At 45.3% G+C, this 22149-nt stretch overlaps 1 protein-coding gene and 1 pseudogene across 5 annotated transcripts in view; both read right to left on the minus strand.

The window, feature by feature from the left end:
- The window catches only part of FGFR1 (fibroblast growth factor receptor 1), a 54438-nt gene extending 32654 nt beyond the window's left edge, over positions 1–21784 (minus strand). For 3 of the 4 annotated variants that reach the window (XM_081269368.1, XM_081269366.1, XM_081269365.1), the window contains exons 1-2: positions 21323–21456; positions 10959–11137 (exon numbers count right to left, since the gene is read on the minus strand). In XM_081269368.1, coding sequence (XP_081125494.1) covers positions 10959–11049 — 91 coding nt within the window. In that variant the 5' untranslated portion in view covers positions 11050–11137; positions 21323–21456. Of the gene's footprint in view, positions 1–10958; positions 11138–21322 lie in introns of all 4 variants that reach the window. The other variant, XM_081269367.1, reaches the window with a different exon arrangement.
- On the minus strand, positions 214–796 carry LOC308635143 (large ribosomal subunit protein eL43-like; annotated as a pseudogene). Its single transcript has one exon. The product of its transcript is annotated as a large ribosomal subunit protein eL43-like (transcript).
- Positions 21785–22149: the final 365 nt, after the last annotated feature.

The following is a 22149-nucleotide window of genomic DNA, read 5'->3' on the forward strand; positions in this document are numbered from 1 at the left end:
AGTTCAAGAACTAACAATATTGATATCACTTGGGAACTTAAAATGCTGATTCCTGGGCCCTTGCCCTGCCAAGGTTTGCATTTTAACAACATTGGATACTACTACTTCTTCCTTTTTTTTTTTTAATGTATATACTTTGTGTATTTTAGCACATTTTACCTTTAAAACAAATTTTGTACAATATGTCAAATGTATCTCTGAGTAGTTGAACAGTGGTTTAAAAAAAAAGCTAAGTATATACCTAAGCTGTAAGACTTAGTTTCATGCCATTATCATCTGACTACTGGGGGGGAAAACACCTGAATTACAGTAACCCATCTCAGCAAAATTTTCCAATTCATATTAGAAGGGCTTCAATTTACAAATCTCTTTTGAAAAGGCAATATTAACACAATTCACATCAGAACATCCAGTTAATACAATTAACAACAAACCAGAATTTTGCTATATGGTAGAACTTTCTACTGGTCTTTCAATTCCTTCAGCCTTCTGATTGCAGACTTGACTGTGATAGCAGAAGTGGTGTTGTAGGTCCAGGCGCCACCAGCCACTGTTTGCATGCAGGGACCACAGTGCCAGATCCCCACAGCCCAACTCTTTATCTTGGTTTTGCCACAGAAGGAACATGTGTACTTGGCGTGCTGGCTGATTTTAATTTTCTTCACCATTTTCCAGAGGGAGGCATGTAGCGGGTCCCATATTTACCAACGATTCCGACTTTCTTAGTGTGTTTAGCCCTGTCACCACAACTTAGGCCCGAGACCGAAGAGTGGATACTATTTCTTAAATGAGTCATTTATTGTATTTGTGTTATTAAGAGTTAATGCTGGCTGGGGCTGGGCCTGACCCATACATAGTGAGGGTAGGGGTAGGATGGCTCAATCAAGCATTCAGGAAAGATCTACAAGACTTTTACTGTTTCTTCCCAAAAGGTTACATGGATGGTACCAACTGACAGAACCAGAGGAAAACATTCCCTAACTTTCAACAGGTCTGGTTTCTATTCCTAAGGCACTACGAATAGTGTACCACAAATTGATACGTACCTTTAAAATCCTGTAATTATTCTGTGGTACTACCTTGTAATATAAAATTTTGTTTATACATTAATTTGTTAAATATAAACACTAAGAAAAACAAAATTTTAGACCCCACCCCACCCCAGTTTTTGCACTTAAAGAAAAATAATACTGTAGCCTTAAAAAAAAAAAAAATTCTAAACCCCAGTCTTTATGAACCTTTTTCATCCAGAAATCTAGGTAGGTTTTTTTTTTTTTTTTTTTTTTTTTTCGGTACCAGGGATTGAACTCAGGGCACTTAACCACTAAGCCACATCCCCAACCCTTTTTTGTACTTATTTAGAGTTTCACTGAGTTGCTTAGGGCCTCACTAAATTGCTGAGGGTGGCTTTGAACCCTTGATCCTCCTGCCTCACCTTCCCAAGCTGCTGGGATTACAGGTGTGTACCATTATACCCAGTTTACATCTATGTAGTTTTTGTGTCTAAGCAATACTACTGCATTCTGGACTAAGTGTGACCTACAAAAAACTCAGGTGTGGTATCTGACACTTGAGCACCTCTGATCCTAGATCTCTCCCAAGTATGAGGTCTGTGGCTACTGTGGAAAAGAAAGGGTTTTGTTCCGTTGATTCTTCCATGCTAGGGAACCACTGTCATTAGGGCAGCTCAGACTTGTGACTGATGTGGAACCTCACAGTACAGAACAGAATGTCACAGGAGAAATGGCTCAAGGCAAACATCTCAAAGAGAGAAGTCAGATTCCTGTGAGATAAGGAGGACTAAGCCAGCAATGTTTATTTTTGTTATTTTTTATATTATTATTATTTTTTAAATCTCTTTTTATTTTATTTATTTATTTTTTTGTGTGTGATATTAGGGATTGAAACCAAGAACACTCCACCACTGAGCTACATCCCCAGCTCCCTTTATTTTTTGAGATAAGGTCTCATTAAATTGCCCAGGTTGGTCTTGAACTTATAGTTCTCTTGCCTCATGCAGGGATGTTCAAAAGGTGTTCTGTCTCAATTTTGTGGGGAATCCAATTTGATATAGGTATGGAGAGCAATAGAGTAGGGAAAAAATATCATCAGACCTACCGGAATTTGAAACCTCATGCCACCCCTCTCCAACTATACAATCTTTGAGAAGTTACTTAATTTCCTGAACTTCAAACTAAGGTTAAATAATCTCAAGCTAATCATGGGCTTGTGTCCATGGCTTCATTATAAAGGTGTAAAAATGCAAACCATGCAGTATAAAGATGCTTACTATTAATTATTATGATGATGGAACCCAGGGCCTTGTGCATATGGCGAGTACTCCCAGCCCCAGCCCTGCTTTCAAAAAGATTTTCACTGGCACCACCTTTCTGGGGGGCAGTTTGGTATAGTGATGATATCAAAACATTTAAAATGTAACTACCCTTTGATACATGAACAAATTTTATTTTTAACAGTATGTTCACTCAAGTGCAAATTACTAGAAATAACCTAAGTTACTCCCAAAGTAGAGGACAAGATAAACCAATTTTGTATACTCACAATGGAATACTAAGTAGTTATCAGGCACGATGAAAAGCTTTTGTGTATGACAATAAATATAGACTTAAGTTATAAATCAGTACATATAGTATAAGTCCATTTCTGAAAGTTTGTATAAAGGCAAGAAAAAAGTCTTTTAAAAAAATAATCATTTTTGGATGATGGGAGTGTAAGTTTTTCTTTCTTTCTTTCTTTCTTTTGTACTGGGGGAGCGGGGTGTAATATTACCACTGAGCTACATCGCAGTCATTTTTATTTTGTATTTTGAGATAGGGTCTTGCTTAGTTGCTGAGGCTATCCTCCAACTTGTGATCCTCCTGCCTCAGCCTCCTTAGTAGCTAGGATTATAGGTTTTCTGTATTTTCTACAATGAACTCAGACTACATATCAAAATAAGAATGTTTTAAAAGAACAATATTCTTGCTAATTGCACAGAACTTTGAGAGGAGTTATCAAACATTAAAAACTCCAAGGGCTGGGGTATGGCTCAAAGGTACAGCATATGCTTAGCATGCATGAATCCCAAGGTTCAATCTGACACTGCAAACAAACAGACAAAACCCAAAAACTTAAAAAAAAAAAAAAAAAAAATTGAACTAGGCCTGGGGATTTAGTTCAATGGTAGAGTGCTTGTCTAGTAGGTGTGAGGTCCTGGGTTCAATCTCTAGTATACACACCAAAAACTTGAGGCAGAATAAAGTCCGTGCTAGATTGATTATTAAAAACAAAACAAAACAACAAAAAAGCAAGGAGTGAACAGGGGAAGACGCCAAGAAGAATATGTTCCTTAAACTAGGTCTTAACTCAAACTCAAGTTAACCTTAGGCCAAGAATTGAGTAGGGATTACAAAATGTGAAAAGGAGAAAAGGATAAGGACGGCCAGTTCTACTGAACACTGGTTAAATTGGGTGAATAATTCCCATTTCTGACTGAACAAAGGTTACATATAAAGTATATGTTGTAGTAAAAAAAAGGGGGGGGGGGAGAAACTTACTTGGCCAGATGAATGAATGAATGAATGGGTTAAAAAAAATTAATGAAGAAACACATCCTTAGCCAGAGGTTAGTTTTCAATCCCAGTGAAAACAGGAAGGGGTAAACTCTGAATTCAATTGAATTTGATTGAATTGTTGATTAACACTTACAACTTCCATGTTGCTGCTGTCTCATGCCCTTTTTCCCTGCTCAAGCTCATAACCATTAAGCCCACTCTTTCTTGAACTCTTTGACCCTCTCACGACCACTTGAGGCTTAATACACCTATGTGCCCAGGACAGGGCCTGCTATCCCAATGTCCACCTACTGCACACAAACCGTACAGATTTGGCCCGGCACAAAGTGGGGGATTAGGAGAGAGCATGGAGTTTCAAGTTCTGCCCAAGCAGATCTTTGTTGTTCCCTGTAACTAAATGGGCAGACCCCCTCATCCCAGCCTTCCTCAGTGTGCATGACACAAACCTTTAAACGAAGGCAGCGGACACCCTCTTTGGCAAAGGAGAAAAGTGAGTGATTAGTTATTGTGAGCTAAGAGTCAGGAGAGTGGAAACCAGGGGACAGATGCTCAAGCTTGATGCTACTAGGCTGGCAATACACCTACTGTGTATTGTGGGGGGAGGGTCCCTACTTGGCCACTGACAGCTGGAAGTCTGAGAAAATCCCCAAGGTCAGGAGCAGCTCAGATTCCAAAAGGAATTCTCCTAAAAGGAAATGGTTTGGGATCTGCCCCAGGTTCTTAGGAGGCCAGGTAGGGCAATTAACTTTCAGTTCCAGAGGAGCGGGGACAGGTTGGGCAGAAAGAAGTGTCTAAGTCTGTGAATGAATGGTCCACCCTCCCTGAATGAACAGGGAGGCCTGGGCAGCTGAATTTAAGAGTCCAGGGGAAGGAAGGAGAGCAGCTGGACCTCCCCGGTCAGCAGGAAAACAGTTGTCTCATTTCCAGGCTTCAGGGAAGGAAGGAGGCAAAGGTGCTATCTACAGGGGGAGCCTGAGGCCGCGGTAGCCCCAGAGGAATGCATTATAAAAACAGGGCGCAGCTGCTGGTCAGGCTCTCTGACCCTGGACCTCACCCTTCTGGATAATGACTCCCCAGAACTCACTTCTCCCAAGGCCATCCATCACCACCTAGACAGTCACTCACTCGTTAGCCTGACCAGAAGCAAACACCCTGGCTGGACAAACCTTGTGGACCCATTTTCCCATCTCTAGGCGAAGGCTTGAGAAGAATCCCTGACACCTGCCTGCCTACCCCCAGACTCCAGGCAGTCACAGAAACCAGGTGACAAGAGTCATGGACAAAGAATCATGGATTCTTTGCTTGGGCTCCCTCCCTTCCCCCACCCGCTGCGAGTCCTCTGGATAGCCATTTGTTCTTCCCTGAGAAATTCCTCCTCCCTGACTTCGGGGAGTGGGTTGGCAAAGCCAGAGTGGAAAATCAGTGAAGCTAATGGTGTAGCAATGCAGAAGCCAGAGCCAAGAACACAGCCTTGGAGTGGCTGAGCTCTACCCAGTGTGGTCAAGCAGGACACGTGAGCACCCTCACATTCTCTCACACTCTGCTGAGAGCTGCTGGGTCCTCCCAGCCCTGCCCTAACTCTAACACTTGCAAACAGCCACCTCTCTGGGGAGGCAGGCGGGGACACAGTAGATCCTGAGGGAAACCTGGTAGCTTAGAGCACTGGTGGATTTCTACAGACCTAAATCCCCTGCCCTTGTTCTCAAGTGGGTCATTCAACATCACCTTTTGCTCTAAGTAATTCCACTAGCCTTCTGGAATTCCTCTTGCCATTCAGTGTGAATTAGAAGCAAACAGGTTCTTTTCACAAGAAGAAATTATGCTGGGGATGAGGTGGAGTGGGGGCACATCCTCCAAGTGTCCCAGGGCAGCTTTGGGACACTGGTCTTCAGGCCAATGAGCTGCAGTCTGCGGAATCACAGCATGTCTTATATTGGGACACCCCCTCGTATCTATCTGAGACTCCTGCTGTAGCTCAGCTGAAATGCACACCCCTTTGGACTAAAGGCAGCTGCAGAACCCCTGTGGGGTGGGAGAGTTGCCAGGACCCTACAACTTGAGGGCTGGTTCATGGTTCTGGCACTACCCGCAGCCATGGGTACAGGTTTCTGCAGAACACAGAGACAAAGACCTGCTCTGTGGTACACACATGGCATGCCAGGGGACGTGCAGCCAGAAATGGAAACAGAGAGCTTTTCCATTAAATGTAACCTCTCCCCCATTCAACCAGCCACCAGATTCCTTCAAATCTGGGTGGGTGGGAGGAGCTGTAAAACCTCAGCCCATTAAATCGCTTATGAGTTGCAGGTTTCTGTGGATGGAAGCAAGTATTTGGAGACTGCAAGTCTCACACACTATATGCCCTGTACCACGGGGTTTGGGATGTTTAACCCACCTGACTGCTGAAGTGGGGGCAGGCAGGAGTCTCCAAAGTGGCCTTGCAGGCAGTTTTGGATGAACCCACTCACGGTTCCCCTCAAGTCCTATTCTAGGAGGAAAAAACAAATGGAAACAGCCCACCTCAAGATCAGAGTGTCTTGCAAGCTGGTGCTTATCTTCTGAAAGAGGTATTCTACCCCTCGGCCTGTCATCCAGCTTCAGTCCACCCGCAAACCTCAAAGCCTGATCTGAAACAAGCTTGTACTTGGTAAGATGGCACACAAGAGAATGGGAAGGAGAGGGAGAGGGAAGGAGTTAGGTTGGTTTTCCTGGAACCCTTATTAAATCAACTTTCCAAGGACAGCCAGAAACTCCAGGCCCTCCCCAGTCCCTTAGGAGCATTTGCAGACTGCTAGTATTGCACTCGGCTGGGGGAGGGGCTGCCAACACACACACACACACACACACACACACACTTACAGCATAAAGCCTTTCCAATGGGGGAGAAGGTTTCAATGCAGGCAGGGTTTGGGGTAGTATGCTTTCAGTTTAGGGACAAATCCTTTATACACAGATTATAGTGTTTTTTGAGGACAATAGCAGCATTATTTAATAATCAGTAGGGCCAAGGCTATACAATATATCTAACATTTGTAAAGTTCCCTAAAGTTCACAAAGCATGAAGATATGTTTTCTCTTAACCCGTCACAGTCACAGCTGTTCTCTGCCACGGCAGGGCAGTATGCCGTACCACAGAGCTCGTGAGGGATAAAAGTGCCACACTAGGAAGGGACTTCCTTCACCAGACTTGTTCTCCAAGTCCCGTGGCTTTCCACTGTTCCGTCCTAGGCCATTCCAAGTTGCCCCAGGAGACCACATGTCCCTTACCATATGGGGTAGACTCCTGGGTCCCGGGAAAATGGACTAAGAACAGCCATTTATTGCTGTGTACCAGGCTCTGTGTAAGAGCTGTGCAGACAGTCTCATTTGATCTTTACAATGACCTTATGAGCACATATTCATTAACAGAGTTTATAGAAAGGCAGAGAAAACTGTCCCAAGAGTCAACAGGGAGCAAGAAGTGGAGTCAAAGCCAGGTGTGGCGGTGCATGCTTGTAATCTTGAGAGGCTTAGGCAGGAGGATAGCAAATTTAGAGGCCAGCCTCACAACTTAGTGAGACACTGTCTCAAAATAAAATTAAAAAGGGCTGGAAATGTAGCTCAGTGGTAGACTAGCTCTGAGCTAAATCTCCATTACTATAAAAGAAAGAAAAAAAGAAGTGCACTTGAAATCAAAATGAAGGTAGTCAAGAAAAACATTCAGCATGAATGTTCAGAACACAGTTTTATTAAAAATGGCCAAAATTGTTCATAACTGCTATAATTCATGTGTTGGCAGGTTGGCTTCCTGAGTGACAATATTGAAAGGTTGAATACCTTTAAGAGGTGGGGCTTAGTGAAGGTCACTGCTTTCATAAGGGATTAAATGTAGTCCTCAAGAAACCTGTAAGTTCCCCTGAGACTTGTTAATAAAAAGAGGAAGACCGGCCCTTCCCTGGTCTCCCTATCTCACCATATGATCTCTCTTATATACACTCCCCTGGTGACCCACCCTCCATGTAGCCATACTACAAGGTGGGCCATCACCTGAGGCTAAATATATGGGCTGCCTGATCTTAAGACTTTCAGCCTCCAAAACCATGAGGTAAACAAACCTCTTTTCTTTATAAGTATCCAATTTCAGGTCTTTTGCTATAACAACTGAAAACAGACTAATATAATGACCGAAATGGCCATCAACAGGTGAATACACACTCAGCATGTAATTTTATCATATGAAATTCTAAAACAGGAAAAACTAATCTATGGTGAAAGACAGTAGATTAGAGGTTGCCCAGGGACTGACTCAAGAGGGGAACGGTGAGGGGTGATGAAAATGTTCTATATCTTCGCTGAGGTAGTAGTTACATGGTGTACACACATTCTATAAAAGCACATGGAGCCGGTGCGGTGGCGCATGCCTATAATCTGAACAGCTCAGGAGGCTGAGGCAGGAGGGTCGCAAGTTCAAAGCCAGCCTCAGCAACAGTGAGGTGCCAAGCAACTCAGGGAGACCCTGTCTCAAAATAAAATACAAAATAGGGCTGGGGATGTGGCTCAGTAGTCAAGTGCCCCGAGTTCAATCCCAGGTACCAAAAAACAAAAACAAACCAACAAAACACGTGGAACCATACACTTACAATCAACACATTTTATGTTACATAAATTATACCTCAATTAAGTTAACGTTTTTATAAGCTCAGTCCTGACTGCCTACAGCCTCCCAACAGTCCCCATCCCCCCTCTCTTCCTCCCTCTATTCTCAGAGCTTGTACTTTGTCCTCATCAAGACCTTCAGATCCCTGACTCTATCCTCCATCCCTGCCAGTTTCCTTTCCTAGATAGGATCCACCACCAGCAGCTTTAATGACCCTCCTCCTCCATCCCCACGCCCATCTAAATCTCCTGTAGCTCATTTCCCTGCTCCACACCCTCTTCCAGCCTTCAAGTGGCTAGGCCAAAGATTTGTACAAATTCATTTTCTCTAATCTCCATTCTTGGGCTGCAAAGAATCTTGCAGAAAGTTAAAAAAAGGAAAAAGAAAATGCTTCAGGGTCCATCATAAAAGCACATTCTCAACCCTCATCCGTGCCCTCCTTGTTCCTGGACTCCCCTGCCTCTGTCTACACAGTGGCTGGTCACCATCTTCTCTGCTCCCGTAACCTTACTTTCATCTTGTCTTGTCTCTAGTCATCTAGAGTTGCTATTCTACCGACTTAAACCCCTAGGTTCTATTTCTGGAGGGTCTTTACTGTTTTTTCCTTCCTTTACAATCTTACAGCCCCCATCCTACTTCCCGATCTCACTCCAACTAGACAATCAAAACAACCTTCCTAACTAGTCTTTCTGTCAACAGAGGCCACAGCGGTAATAAATGCTAACACTTTCCATCTACGTGCTTTATTTGGATTATTGCATTTAATCCTTTTTTACCCTTCCCATTTTATAGATGGGCAAAACTAAGGCTTACTGTGTTCGAATTTGGCAAAGGAAGTTAACGCAGCTATCATGTGGCAGAGCAAGATGAAAACAGGTCCACCTAACTAACCCCTTCCTCCCATCTGTCCAAATTTAATGGCCAAATTAAATTTCTGAAAGCTGGAACATGTCACTAAATTTTTCAAATTTCCCAAATTTTTCAAGTCTACCCATTTTAAGTATAGTTTCCTTAGCGTGGCATATGGAAGCCTTTCATATGGTAGCCAAATTTAATTTTCCGAGGTATTATTTCCCATATAACTATTTACCCAAAAGGCAAACCATTCTCAATTTTATCTTATATATCCTGCCTCTGTACCCTCACTCATGCTGTTCCACACAGAAAGCCCTTTATTTCTCTCTCCCAGATGCCTACTTTTTACCCATCTCAGATGATCTGTGCTCCTCTCTTCCTCTGCATTCCCACTGCATTTTTTTAACATTGTTTTAGTTGTAGATGGACACAATACCTTTATTTATTTTTATGTGGTACTCAGGATCGAACCCCATGCCTCACACGTGCGAGGCAAGCACTCTACCACTGAGCCACAACCCTAGCCCCCACCACTGCATTTTATTATAACTCCAATGTATAATTTAAACACAGTATACTTTGCATTTATTTCTCTATACTTGTCTCTACCTTATGGTTAACTCCTGTGGGCAGAGATAAACTCTCCCACTTTGGGTCTCCGGCATGTTCTTGCTCAGATCTTGCCTGTGGTCCTACAGAATGCCTGCTCCAGTTATAACACCTTCAGAAAGTCTCACACAACCTTCCCTGCTCCTTCCAAGCATCATGTAACTAGACATGTTCTCTCACCCATCACTCATCATTAAAACATAGCATAGACTGATGGCCTTGTAAATACAGCCACCATATCATAAGCACCCAAGCTTTTCATCTACTGCTTGCCTACTTTCTCTATGTGACCAGTCACCAAGTCTCAAAGTCCCCCCAAATGCCCAAACATTAATTCTCACAAAGTCTCTCAAAAGCTATCAGGTGTGCGGCACTTGTAATCTCCCATAGGTATTTTCATAACTTGTGCAAATCCCATGATCAGGGGGGCAAGTCTTCCTGTTACTAATAATCTCTGTGAATTTCCAACACACTATAGGTCTCTATGCTCCATCCTGCTTCCTAGTTCCCAGTCTCTTTGAAATCCCTCAAATAGGGCATCTCCAAAGCAAACCACTCAGCAGGCTCCTAAACAGGGCCTGGGAGACACAATCAAGAAAGGCAAAGTGGCAGGCAAGTCATCATGACCACCAACCCTTACAGAAGATGTGTCTTTGGAACAATTTTTTTTAATATATAATTTTTTAGTTGTAGACAGACACAATACCTTTATTTTATTTATTTGTTTTTATGTGGCACTGAGGATCAGCAACCGGTGCCTCACGCATGCAAGGCAAATGCTCTACCAACTGAGCTACAACTCCAGCCCCTGGAACAATTTTTTATAAGTCAGAGGCTATTATCAAACTCTTACATCCTACAATGTCCCTTGCTATACAATTAAAATGCTAAACCAAAACTCATAGGCTACTTGGTCCCCGTCGCACCATCTAGCGGTTTTTATATATATATATATATTTATATACCACCCAGGATAAAGACCCAGCTCTTAGGTGCCAATCAGATGTTTTTTTCCCTCATCTTATCAACTCAGGATGGCTGTCACCAGACTTCACAACCAGACTTCACAACCCCAACATCTGATGAAGTCATTTAGATTTATAACCAGGCCCAACCAGCCTAAGAATCTCAAGCACCTCTGCTATAGGAAGGAAGCCCTTTGCTCCACCTAAGGAGGAGCCTTCCTACTTGATCACATCACCTCCAACCACATCACCTCCATGCAAGCCCAGCCTGTTCAAAGGCTTGGGGGTCTGGGCCAACCCTTCAGCCCACTGCCTTACCTTGTTCAGGCAAGGTTGGGGCTGGCCTGGCAGTGCAGAGTGTGGCTGTGACCAGCACAGCCCAGAAGAGGAGGCACTTCCAGCTCCACATCCCAGTTCTGCAGTTAGAGATTGGTGACAAGGCTCCACACCTCCATGGATACTCCACCTTGAGCCCGATTCTCCTTTTCAAGCTGACTCTGGGGAAAGAAAAAAACAAAAAGTTAAGAGGGTCTGAGAGGTGGGGAGGCACAGAGAAAAACAAAGTAAAACATGTCACATGGTCACCCTGACCAAAACGTTGCTTGAAGCAGTAACTACTCCTTAAGGTACAAAGAAGAGAACTCTGAGCTTATCCCAACATTTAATCAGAGGTTCCAGGTCTCAATAAGACTAAGGGTTGTTTTATTTATTTTACTTTATTTTGGGGGGTACCAGGGATTAAACTCAGGGACACTCAACCACTGAGCCACATCTCCAACCCTATTTGTATTTTATTTTGAAATAGGGTCTCACTGAGTTGCTTGGTGCCTTGCTTTTGCTGAGCCTGGCTTTAAATTCGCGATTCTCCTTCCTTAGCCTCTGGAGCCGCTGGGATTACAGGTATGCCACCACTTCTGGCTAAGGGTTGTTTTAATTCATGCTAAAGCTTAGTGTTCCCCAAAGGCCGTTTATGTGTTAAAGGCTTGTTCCTCAGAATGGTGCCACTAGGAGATGGTGGAACCTTCAAGAAGTGGAATGTAAGCTAGACACACAACTATTATTCCAATTACTCATAACCCCAGCTACTAGAGGGGCTGAGTCAGACTGAGAGTTCAAGCCCAGTTTGGCCAACACAGTGAGACATTCCCCTGCACCCTGAACCCAAATATTTGGGGCCTAGGGGAGGTTTTAGGTAATCATGGGTATGACCTTGAAGGGGATTATGAGAATCCAGGTCATTCCTAGCTGTAAGGTGAACCATGCTAGAAAGCAACAGACCCAACCAACCACAGACTGAAACCTCTAAAACTGTGTGCGAAATAAACGTCCTAGTGGGCTGGGGCTGGAGCTCAGTGGTAGAGCACTTGCCTAGCATGTGTGAGGCACTGGGTTTGATTCTCAGCACCACATATAAACAAATAAAAGGTCCATCAATAACTAATAAAAATATTTTAAAAAAATAAAACAAACGTCCTATTTTTCAGTTGATTAGCTCAGGTATTTTGTTATAGTAACAAAAGGCTAACACAATTCAATTCTACAATTATATTTCGAGTGTAGACCAAGTGCTAGACTGACTGGAAAGATTACCATGAGATTCTCCAAGGTATAAGCCTCAAGACTGTTTATGCCGATAAGTGAACAGTCTCATCAATGTCCCAAACTGTTCTGTCACTTTGCTGGGTGAGGGCTTCACAAAGTGGTGTGCAATTAATTGGAGGAGACTTAAGTATGCTGAGACTCCCCCAGTATTATATATGGAACGAAGCACTCAACCACAAAGTAGCAGAACCATCTGGGGACAGTCATAAGGCCATTCACTTCTCAGCACAGATTTTTTGTTTTGGTACTAGGAATTGAACTCAGGGGCACTTGACCACTGAGCCACATCCCCAGTCCTATTTTGTATTTTATTTAGAGACAGGGTCTCATTGAATTGCTTAGTACTTTACAGTTGCTGAGGCTGGCTTTGAACTTGCAATCCTCCTGCCTCAGCCTCCCGAGCCACTGGGATTTCTGACACATGCCACCTCACCTGATGGCACAAATGACCTTGAGACTTGTACCTTGGAGAACCTTACAGTGATCTTCCCAGTCAGGCTACCTCTTAGTCTGCACTCAAAACAGTTGCAGAACTGACCTATCCCTTTGGTGAAGAAGAGAAATGGATGAAATGTGGAGCACACCAAAGACTAGGAAATGGGAGCCAAGTACACAGGTAATTAGCTAGTAACTATGGGACTCAAGGAGGATGCCAGGCAAGTGCTCTGAGTTATATCCTCAATCCCCCAGAGTTCTTTCTTTTTGTTTCTAAAACTGTGTGAATCACAGGCATCTCCAGTTCTACCCACCTCCCTTATAGACACCAGAATCCTCACCACTCTTACAAAGGATTTCAGAGCACCTCAGAGGGTTGAACCATGAAGTGGATCCAGCTGTCCTTGATGCTGGAAGGTGACAGCTGATGTCTGACAGAGAATATCCAGAAGTTAGGACAGGAGTGGGAGGGAAACATCCCACCGCACAGTCAAGGGCTCTTGCAAGGGCTGACTCAAAGATGGCTCATGCCTGCCCCAGTTTAATGCACACACTTGGCAGCCCCTGACCCTTCCCAGGACCCCAGTGATAAAATTTAAAACAGCTCCCTAAGGGGCTGGAGTGGTAGCGAGCTTGCCTACCATGTGTGAGGCACTGGGTTCCATCCTCAGCACCACCAATAAATAAATAAATAAATGGGTAGGTAGACAGGTAGATAGATAAATAAATAAATGTATTATGTCCGTCTGCAACTAAAAAAAAAAGTTTAACAAAATAAATAAATAATAAAACAGCTCCCTAGGGTCTTAAAGAAAGAATCACTGCTGAAAACATTTATCAAGTGATAAGACTTTTTGGTCACTGTTGGGCTATGTGGGGGGTGATCATCTCTCTCTTCCAGGTGGCTTTTGTCCTAAATGCTCCAGGGAGCCATCCAAGTTATTCAGAGAATCTGTTTCCCCGGAACATGCCCTAATGTGGTGCTTCAGCCCTGCCTCCCCCTGAGCCAGGCAGGGCCCCTCTCAGTGACTCAGTCCTGGCTGGCAGAAAAACCCCAAATTCTTGGCTTCGCATGTGCTCGGCCTGCAGGAATACGTATGCACTCTCTCTGCTCCCTCCCAAGGCTTACTGAAATTTCATCATGATTTCATATTAAAGAAGTAAACATTTTCTTTTTTTTGTATCAGGAATTGAACTCAGGGGCACTCGACCACTGAGCCACATCCTCAGACCTATTTCGTATTTTATTTGGAGACAGTTATTTAGCGTCTCACTGTTGTTGAGGCTGGCTTTGAACTCAGAATCCTCCGGTCTCAGCCTCCCAAGCCGCTGGGATTACAGGCGTGTACCACCACACCTGGCCAAAAGTAAACATTTCTATTTTATTTTTCTAAATTTAGGAAAGGGACTAGAGATGGAAGGAATATTTACTGAATATTACAATATGCCAAAACTGCACTAGGTACAATTATTTGTAACTACAAAACTTTATTTATTCCTCACTATAAATTTCAGGAGGATAAAAGGTATAATTCTCCTTTAAGCAATGGAGAAACTGAGGCTCAAAAATCACCCGTTTTCATATGGTAGAGGACAGGATGGGAGGATGCAAATAAGGGCTGGGGTGTAGCTCAGTGATACAGTGCTTTCCTGGGCCTCAAGGGCAAAAAAAACCCAGCCCTATCTGATAAAGTCTCAAAGGGATTCATACCATAAAGAAAACAAGTAGATAAGGACAAATCTGAATTAGCTCTGGAAATGAAAGGGTATTTATTAGTCCTTTGGTGGACAGAAAGACCGCTGGAAGCAGACCACAGATAGGCTGTCTAGGATAAGGATGGGGCACAACCTTGGGCCTGGCACAGAAGCAATGCTCATCTGAGGGCATCTCTGACCCTGCCTTTCACTATATCCCAAAGATACACCTCACTGATGCAGGCTTGTCACCCAGAAAGATGCATCTAACTCAGGAAAACCAAAGTCCCTAGTAACTGCCAGCCTACTAAATGAATTTTTAGTCTCCAAAAAGGGTAGATGGGAGAAGGTGGTATTATCTTGAGATGATTCAGCTTGGTTTCAATTATAGGGCTGGTTGCAGACTGTCCTCTTTTCGCTCAGTGATCAGCATACGTCAAACTTCTGACACTTTCCTTCCAACTCATTCAGCCAATACCTATACCCCTCCAGGCCTTAGGTTTCACCTCTAAAACAAGGATGCTAAGAAAACCTGGCTTCCTGGCACCAGTTCCTGAAATGAGAAAATAAGTGGGCACACACCCCATTCTACACACCTGCAGAAAATGCAGTGATACAAACAGCTCATCCACGGTGCTGTCTGTGATCTTTGGAACCGCCATCTCATCTTCTCATTCTATTAATTAATGACTTCCCCAAAGCCCTCAGGAACAGCCTCTATCCGTTACAGCTTGACATATGTGACCTCTAGCCTTGCAGGTGTATACAGCATCTTCCCCAGAGACCTTGCAGCTGGCCCCCTTCAGTCTCTCCAATATCAGTCAGGACTCCCAGGATTCACAGCTTGACTTGCCTGGGTGCAGAGGTCCTCAATGGGGAGTGAAGGGTGGAACACAATACCTCAATCTTCACACTTGCAGGAGAGGGCTAAAATATCTGCCCTGCCTACATCATAGGTGGTTACGAGGACTGAATGGCAGCATGCATTAAAGTGCCTGCAGTTCTCATCCAAGAGAAGATGACCAGTGTCTGGTGGGAAAGCAGGGGCTGGACCACATGACCTTGCATCTCTCCCTAATTCTAAAAGATTCTAAGCCAGGTGTGATGCACACCTGTAATCTCAGCAGCTTGGGAGGCTGAGGCAGGAGGATCGCAAGTTTGAAGATTGCCTCAGCAACTTCCTAAACAACTTAGTGAGATCCTGTCTAAAAGTGAAAAAACAAAAAGGGGTGGGGACATGGCTCAGTGGTAAAGTGCTCCTGGGTTCAGTCCCCAGTACCAAAAAAAAAAAAAAAAAAAAAAAAATTCTATGAAATATCCTTTTTATGAGATTTCAATTTTCTTATAATATAAACAATGCAATAAAAACTAGTTTATGAGTTCAGGCCAAGTCTTTGGCTGGACAGGATTAACAAATGAATTCTTGCCCTTCCATTTATGACCTTACCATTCTGGGACAGACACTTAACTTTTCTGAGCCTCAATGTCCCACTTGTTGGAAGGAGTTAAAATACTTGCCTTGCCTACATCACAGGTGGTTATGAGGATCAAATAAATGGGAAGTGGGGTCAAGGGGCCCACTTTCACCTCTTGAAAGTACCAACTTGGTCAAATATAAGGGGTTATAACTAAACATTGTGTTTTGATGGTACTCCCAGATTTTGATAACTATGGCAGGAAGACTCAAACTTCCTACTGGGACCTTCCTACCTTTCTAAAGGTATTTCTCACCCTCTATCTTTAGGATGTACCCTGTACTCTAAACCTGGCTGGCCCATTCAGTGGCCTCTGGACACATGCAGTTCTTTAGCACCTGCAATGTGGCTACTGTTCCTTAGGATGTGCTAGAATGAAAAATATACACTGATCTTGAACACTGATCTTTTTTTTCCCCTTGGCATTAAAAAAAAAAAAAGAATGCAAAGTGTCTCATTAATTTTTTATGTTGGGATTGGGAGTATTTATAGCTAAATGGTAGAGCACAAGCTTAGCATAAGCAAGCCCCAGGGTTCACTCCTTAGCATCCCCACAAAATTTTGTATATTGATCACATGTTCAAATGATAATATTTTGGGAATATTAACATGATACATTACTATAAATATAATAAACCAAATTATTAAAAATTAATAATTTAAAAATAATTAGAATCTAAACAAATACATTCAAAATTGATGTCATCCATGAATTTTCACTTAATTTCAAATGTGGCTACAAGGAAATTTAAAATTACATGATGTTTGTGTTCTATTTCTACTGGACAGTGCAGTTGAGTTCATCTGAATTCCTCTATACAAGTGTTTCTTTTTTGCCCTTCCTCCCTCTGCAGTGCTTGGGGGTTTTCCTATTCTTGGAACTCTACCTTAAAAAGTTATATCTCTTCCACGAGCCTTTTCTAGGCCTTGTAGCTGCAGGATCCCATTCCCCTAAATTTTCAAAACAAATGACCAGCTCCTCTCCCATGAGGCCTGTGTTGCCTGCTATTATTGTTTTTTATATTCCCCATCCCCTTCTGTGCCCAACTAACCTTTATCAATACCCTTAGTACTAGTATGCACATAGCAGATGCTGGCATATTTGTTAATTGGCTGAATGGAAGAAAAAAATTCTGATCAAGCAAGAACTGACACAGGCTGTATTCTTTTTCTGAAATGGTTAGGACCAAAGTTATTTCAGATTTTGAGGTTTTTCAGATTTTGGAATATTTGCATAGCTTATGCCATTGAACATTCTTAATCTGAAAACTGAAACTTTAAGATGCCAATATGACATAAGTATTTTGGATTTCAGATTTTCAGATCAGGGATGTTCAACTTGTATTAATACTATTTAAAAATACAGTATATTGGTGGGGGGGGGGGGCAGAGGGGAGTCATAGCTAGTGGCCTTGTTAGCCAGCCAAACTATTCTAAAGAATACCAAGTGAGAAATTTCTAAACATCTTGATGCCTCAGAATTGAGGGCAGCACAAACAGAAATGGTCACTTTTCCCAAATGTGAGCAATGTTTTACTCCATGTTGAAGAGTGCAAACAAATACTTTTATTAAAAAGTATTTTGAAAAAAGGCAGCTCAGTTTACAAAAGTTTAGTTGGTCCAAAGGAAATGCTAATTGTTTGAGTTTCTGCAAGAAAGTGTCCAGTATCCTTGCAAGTGAGAAGTATATATAAAATTAGCAATGAATGAAATGCTAATTGTGCCACATTATCTATGAAACCCTGCTGTTGAAGAAAGATCATACTAGTGGAGCATCACCCAGGTGGGTGCTGTTTACTGGGACAGGAGGGAGGGAAACCAAACATTGCTTCTTTATTGCAAGAGGGGTGGTGGTGATGAGGAGAGGTTTCTGTTTAAGATGCAACTTTGAGGGGAAAAACAAATATCCTAGCCACTTCTGGTATTTAATCCTCTCTGGAAAGACCAGAACCTTCTCTAAAGCTCTACATCTGGACTCCCATCCATCCCTGGTGCATTCAGACCTTTTACAGAGCTCTGGGGAAGACAAATGCAAGGCAAATTTCCCAAGAGGAAATTAAACTCAAGTGATGTGAGGTTCTTTCAGAATAAGATGTTTGAATCAATTCTAACTCCTTTTCCTCCAGCAGCAACAGGCTCAAACTTCCTAGACAGCTCTTTAACTAACAGCCATTTTGATGAAAGAGATTTAAAGAAATGGAAGCAAGGGAGAAAAAAAAAAAAAAAAGAGCCTTCAGAGGCTGGCTGCTAAACCTCAAACTCACAAGAGCAAATTTCCTATTAGAGGTCTTGTTTCAGGTCAATACCTCAAATAAACAAAAAGCATACCACTAAAAGAAAAATCTATGGATTTTCCTTGGTCCCCAAGGCTGGAGTCCGTCTACCCAATGTTCAATTCAATTTCTTGCCCTCTGGAGCCCATCAGGAATAAAGCTAGCCCAGGCTTAGGGATTCCTGGATGTATTCTTAATCCCTGCCCTCCCTCCAGGAGGAAGAGAGAGCATCTGTGATGCTCCTTCTCCATCTCTTCCTGTCCCTGTGCTTCACTTATTATTCAAAAGGCACCAAAAGGAACTTTCTAACATACTCTATGGCCAGAGACCAAGGAAAAGAAGCACCTTAAGATTGTCTACTTTGGTCCAAATCCCTATTGTGAAAACATCTCTAAAATGGGCATTTCCGTCCACATGGTAAAAGCAGTCAGTGAAAGTACTCTCAATCCAGACTCTCATTAAAAAGCTGACACTCAGCTATGACTAAGAGTAAATGCGGGCTGGGGATGTGGCTCAAGTGGTAGCGCGCTTGCCTGGCATGCGTGTGGCCCAGGTTCGATCCTCAGCACCACATATCAACAAAGATGTTGTGTCTGCCGAAAACTAAAAATATTAAAAATTCTCTCTCTCTCTCTCTCTCTCTCTCTCTCTCGCTCTCTCTTTAAAAAAAAAAAAAAGAGTAAATGCAACAGATACTTCAAGGAGCTTGTCACTGATATATAACCATCCCAGCGGAAGCCAGGCTCCATCCCCAAACACCCAGTACCCTGAGAGTCAGCGCAGCCCTAGCTTCTCCCAACCAACTTAAGGAAAATATGTAAACAAGTCGGGCCATCAGGACAGACAGAGGGCAATGGCAGAGCTTGCTGGTCTTTGGTCACTGAAAGGAAAAGAGATGACCCGGGCCTGGGGGTAATTAGCCAGACGAAGGCAGGTCCCTTGGGCCCTGCTACTTAGCTTTTAAACAAGCCTCAGAGAGGAAACCGGGAGCCTGAGCCAAGGGAGGAAAATGGCCACTTTCTGCTCAACAGTCTCAAGGCAAAGGTTCTACAATTTAGACGGTATTCCAAAAAAAGCACTGGTCCGGAGGTGCAAAGGGCAGGGCACATCTGCAGAGGAAACAAGTCACCTTAATTACCATGTCTAGAGAAAGTGCGATTTCATTACAGCTTCCAAAACTACCGCCCAAAGAAGGAAACCAGAGAAGTGTTTTCAATTTGAAAGAGAGTGGAAAGGAGAGGGTGAGAGGGACCAACTCTCCCCACTCTGCAGCAACTTACCCCTTGGCTGGACACTATGATGCTTTCCTACCCCAAAGAATATTCAAAATCCAATTCGACACTCCACCCCTACCCCTGCTTACATAGCTGCAGCCATTATTTAAATGGTAAAACACCCCACTTTAGTTTCTGAGGGCTGCAGCTCAAGTAACTCCCTAAAAACACACAAGGAGCGCCTCTGGCAGCAAACAGTTCACGCCCCCAGCCGCTGCGCACCCGGCTAGCTCGGGGGAGAGTGGAAAAGAGACGTGTGACGCCGAGATCCGGCGGCTCCGCACCGGGACTGACGCTGCCTCCTCTTCAACTATAATTAAAGGGGAGAGAAAGCGATGCTTTGGTTCCAGAAACATCGATAAGGGCCGGTTCTGGGCCAGACTCCTAGCCAAAGAGGCCACCTTTAGCAGAAGAACCGTTCAGAAGTGCTACAGACGAAAACCTTGGCCCCATCTCCCAAGATGCGTCTTTTCTGCACAATCTAGAGAGCACCCAAACGCCACCCCCAGCAGCAGAGAATACTTAGTTCGGGAGAATACTAAATAACTTGGGCTCGCGGTAACTTTCTTTTCTCCTCCAATCCGAAAGCCTAGTTTCCAAGTCTCCAGTAATTTTAAGGAGGGAGGTGGTAAGAACAAGTTGAATAACCCCAGTTTTAATTTAGAAGAGGGGGAGGGGAGGAAGAGGGATGTTAATAATGTGGCTGCGGTGTACCCGTGTGGGGTGAAACGGAACCAGATGCGGCTGCTACATCTGGGGAAAGGGGGTGGGGGAGAAAAGCACCGTAGAAATGCTTTCCAAACGGGCTAATAGCTTCTAGGCCCAGAACAGAAAAGCAGGTTTCCTCCACCACCACCCCCCCCCAAAAAAAAAGGTGTCTGGCTGCCTCACAGGCTATGTGTTTTAAGAATCCCATCTACAATGTCACAAAATCTGCAAATGTGGGTTCTAGCTTATCATCCTTACCCCAGACATAACGGGAGCCAGGAGCGGACGGCAATGGGGTCTGGGGTCGGAGAAGCAACAAGCACTGCCCAGGGGACCGCACCAGACAAAATCCTCACCCCTTCCCCCACCTCCAAGAACTAGATAGGAACTGAATGTCCCCCCGCCCCCGCCCCATAATGGGGTTTAACATCACCAGCTGGTCACCCTCCCCTTCTCCAAACTTCGGACTCGTTCTGAAAAAGTCTCAGTGGAACATCACCACCCCTTGGAAAAGGGAATCTTTTTCTTCGCTCTCTACTAAAGCAGATTCAGCCATTTGGTGACGACACCTCCTTAAAACCTATTCCAAGACAAGCTAACCTTCCCTTCCACTTCCTTTCCTCCTCATGCCTCCACCCCCCCCCCCCAATCCGGACCCCGGACTTTACCGGAGGTGGAAAAGACTTAGAAACGCAACAGATTTTAAGGGGTGCGCCCAGAGCTACCTGCCGAATCCTTACAAGGGGACCAAAAAGAGATGGAGTGGAATGCAACACACACACACACACACACACACACACACACACACACACACAAAACCTCGCTGCCCACTCCCGCCCTCCTCCCTAGTCCCAGGAAACAGAGGGCCTCCACCGTCTTCGTCCCGGCCCAATCCCTCCTAGGACTCACCGTGGAGCCGCCGCCGCCTCGCCAGCTCCGGAGCAAGAGTTGGCGGAAAAGTTGGGCGGCAGGAGGAGCGGCGGGACCAGCGCGGGGAGGGGGTGCAGAAGGCGACGCGGAGGGAAAGGGAGGGGAGACCAAAGGGGGGCGCAGAGCGCTGGGGACAGAGCTGGGAGGTGGAGGGGGCGGGTAAAGGGTGGAGGGAGGCGCCGGCCGCCACTGGGCTGCGGCGGGCGAAGCGCTCAGCCAGGAGGCTCCAGCGCCGGGGGCCGCTCGGGACGCCAAGCCCGCCCCGGATCTGGGGGCGCCGCGGCTCTTACCTCACTTGGCGCTGCGGTTCCGCCTCGGGAGAGCTCGCCGTGGCTTGTGCAGGCGGGCGTGTACCCGCGTTCCCCACTCCGGCCCCTCGCCCCCGGGCTCCGTTCTGGTCCTGGCGGGGTCGCGAGAATCCCGAGGCCGGCGCTCGACTCCCGGTGGCGCTCGGTGCTCGGCGCCTCCAGCCCGGGCGGGAACAATGGAGCCGAAGCTGGTGCCCCGGAGGCGGGGCGGGGGGAGGGCTCCCGTCCGCCGCCCGGGGTCTCCAGACCTGGTGCCTCCCCTCTCCAGAACCCAGCGGCGGCGCCTCACGCTTCTTGCAGACCCCGTTCCATCGCCGTGAGAGGGCCCCGGCGCCGCGGTGTGCCCGACTGCAGCACTGGTATGGTGCGCCCCTCGAACCGGAGAAAAGTCCTCGGTCTCCGCTGCTCTTACAGCTGCGGCGCGCGCTCGCGTCCAGGGAAGGCGAGGGCACCGCAATGCGCTAACCACAGTCTCAGTCCTGTCCGGATGTTGCCGCCCAGCTCTGGGCACAGCCCGGGTTTCTCGGCGCGCTGCGGCTGGACCAGCTTTCGGGCTCCTGCTCGCCGCCGCCTACTGCCGAGACCGCCGCACCAGTGGCCGCAGGAGCGCTCCGAGCGCTGTGCGCCGGCGAGGCGCGAGGGCTCGCTCTCTCACTCCCACCCGGCGCTAGTCCCACCTCCTCCTCCTCCCCCTGCAGCTGCCTGCTGGGCCTTGTAGTTTCGGAGCCGCTGCCCCCGAGAAGCGGGGAAGCAACTGAACTGCCAGGAGCTCTGCTTCTCTTCCCAGCAGTCTGGGGTTCTTTGGCGCT

The sequence above is a fragment of the Spermophilus citellus genome, assembly GCF_964194105.1.
Source record: "Spermophilus citellus genome assembly, chromosome: 16".
NCBI classification, from domain to species: domain Eukaryota; kingdom Metazoa; phylum Chordata; class Mammalia; order Rodentia; family Sciuridae; genus Spermophilus; species Spermophilus citellus.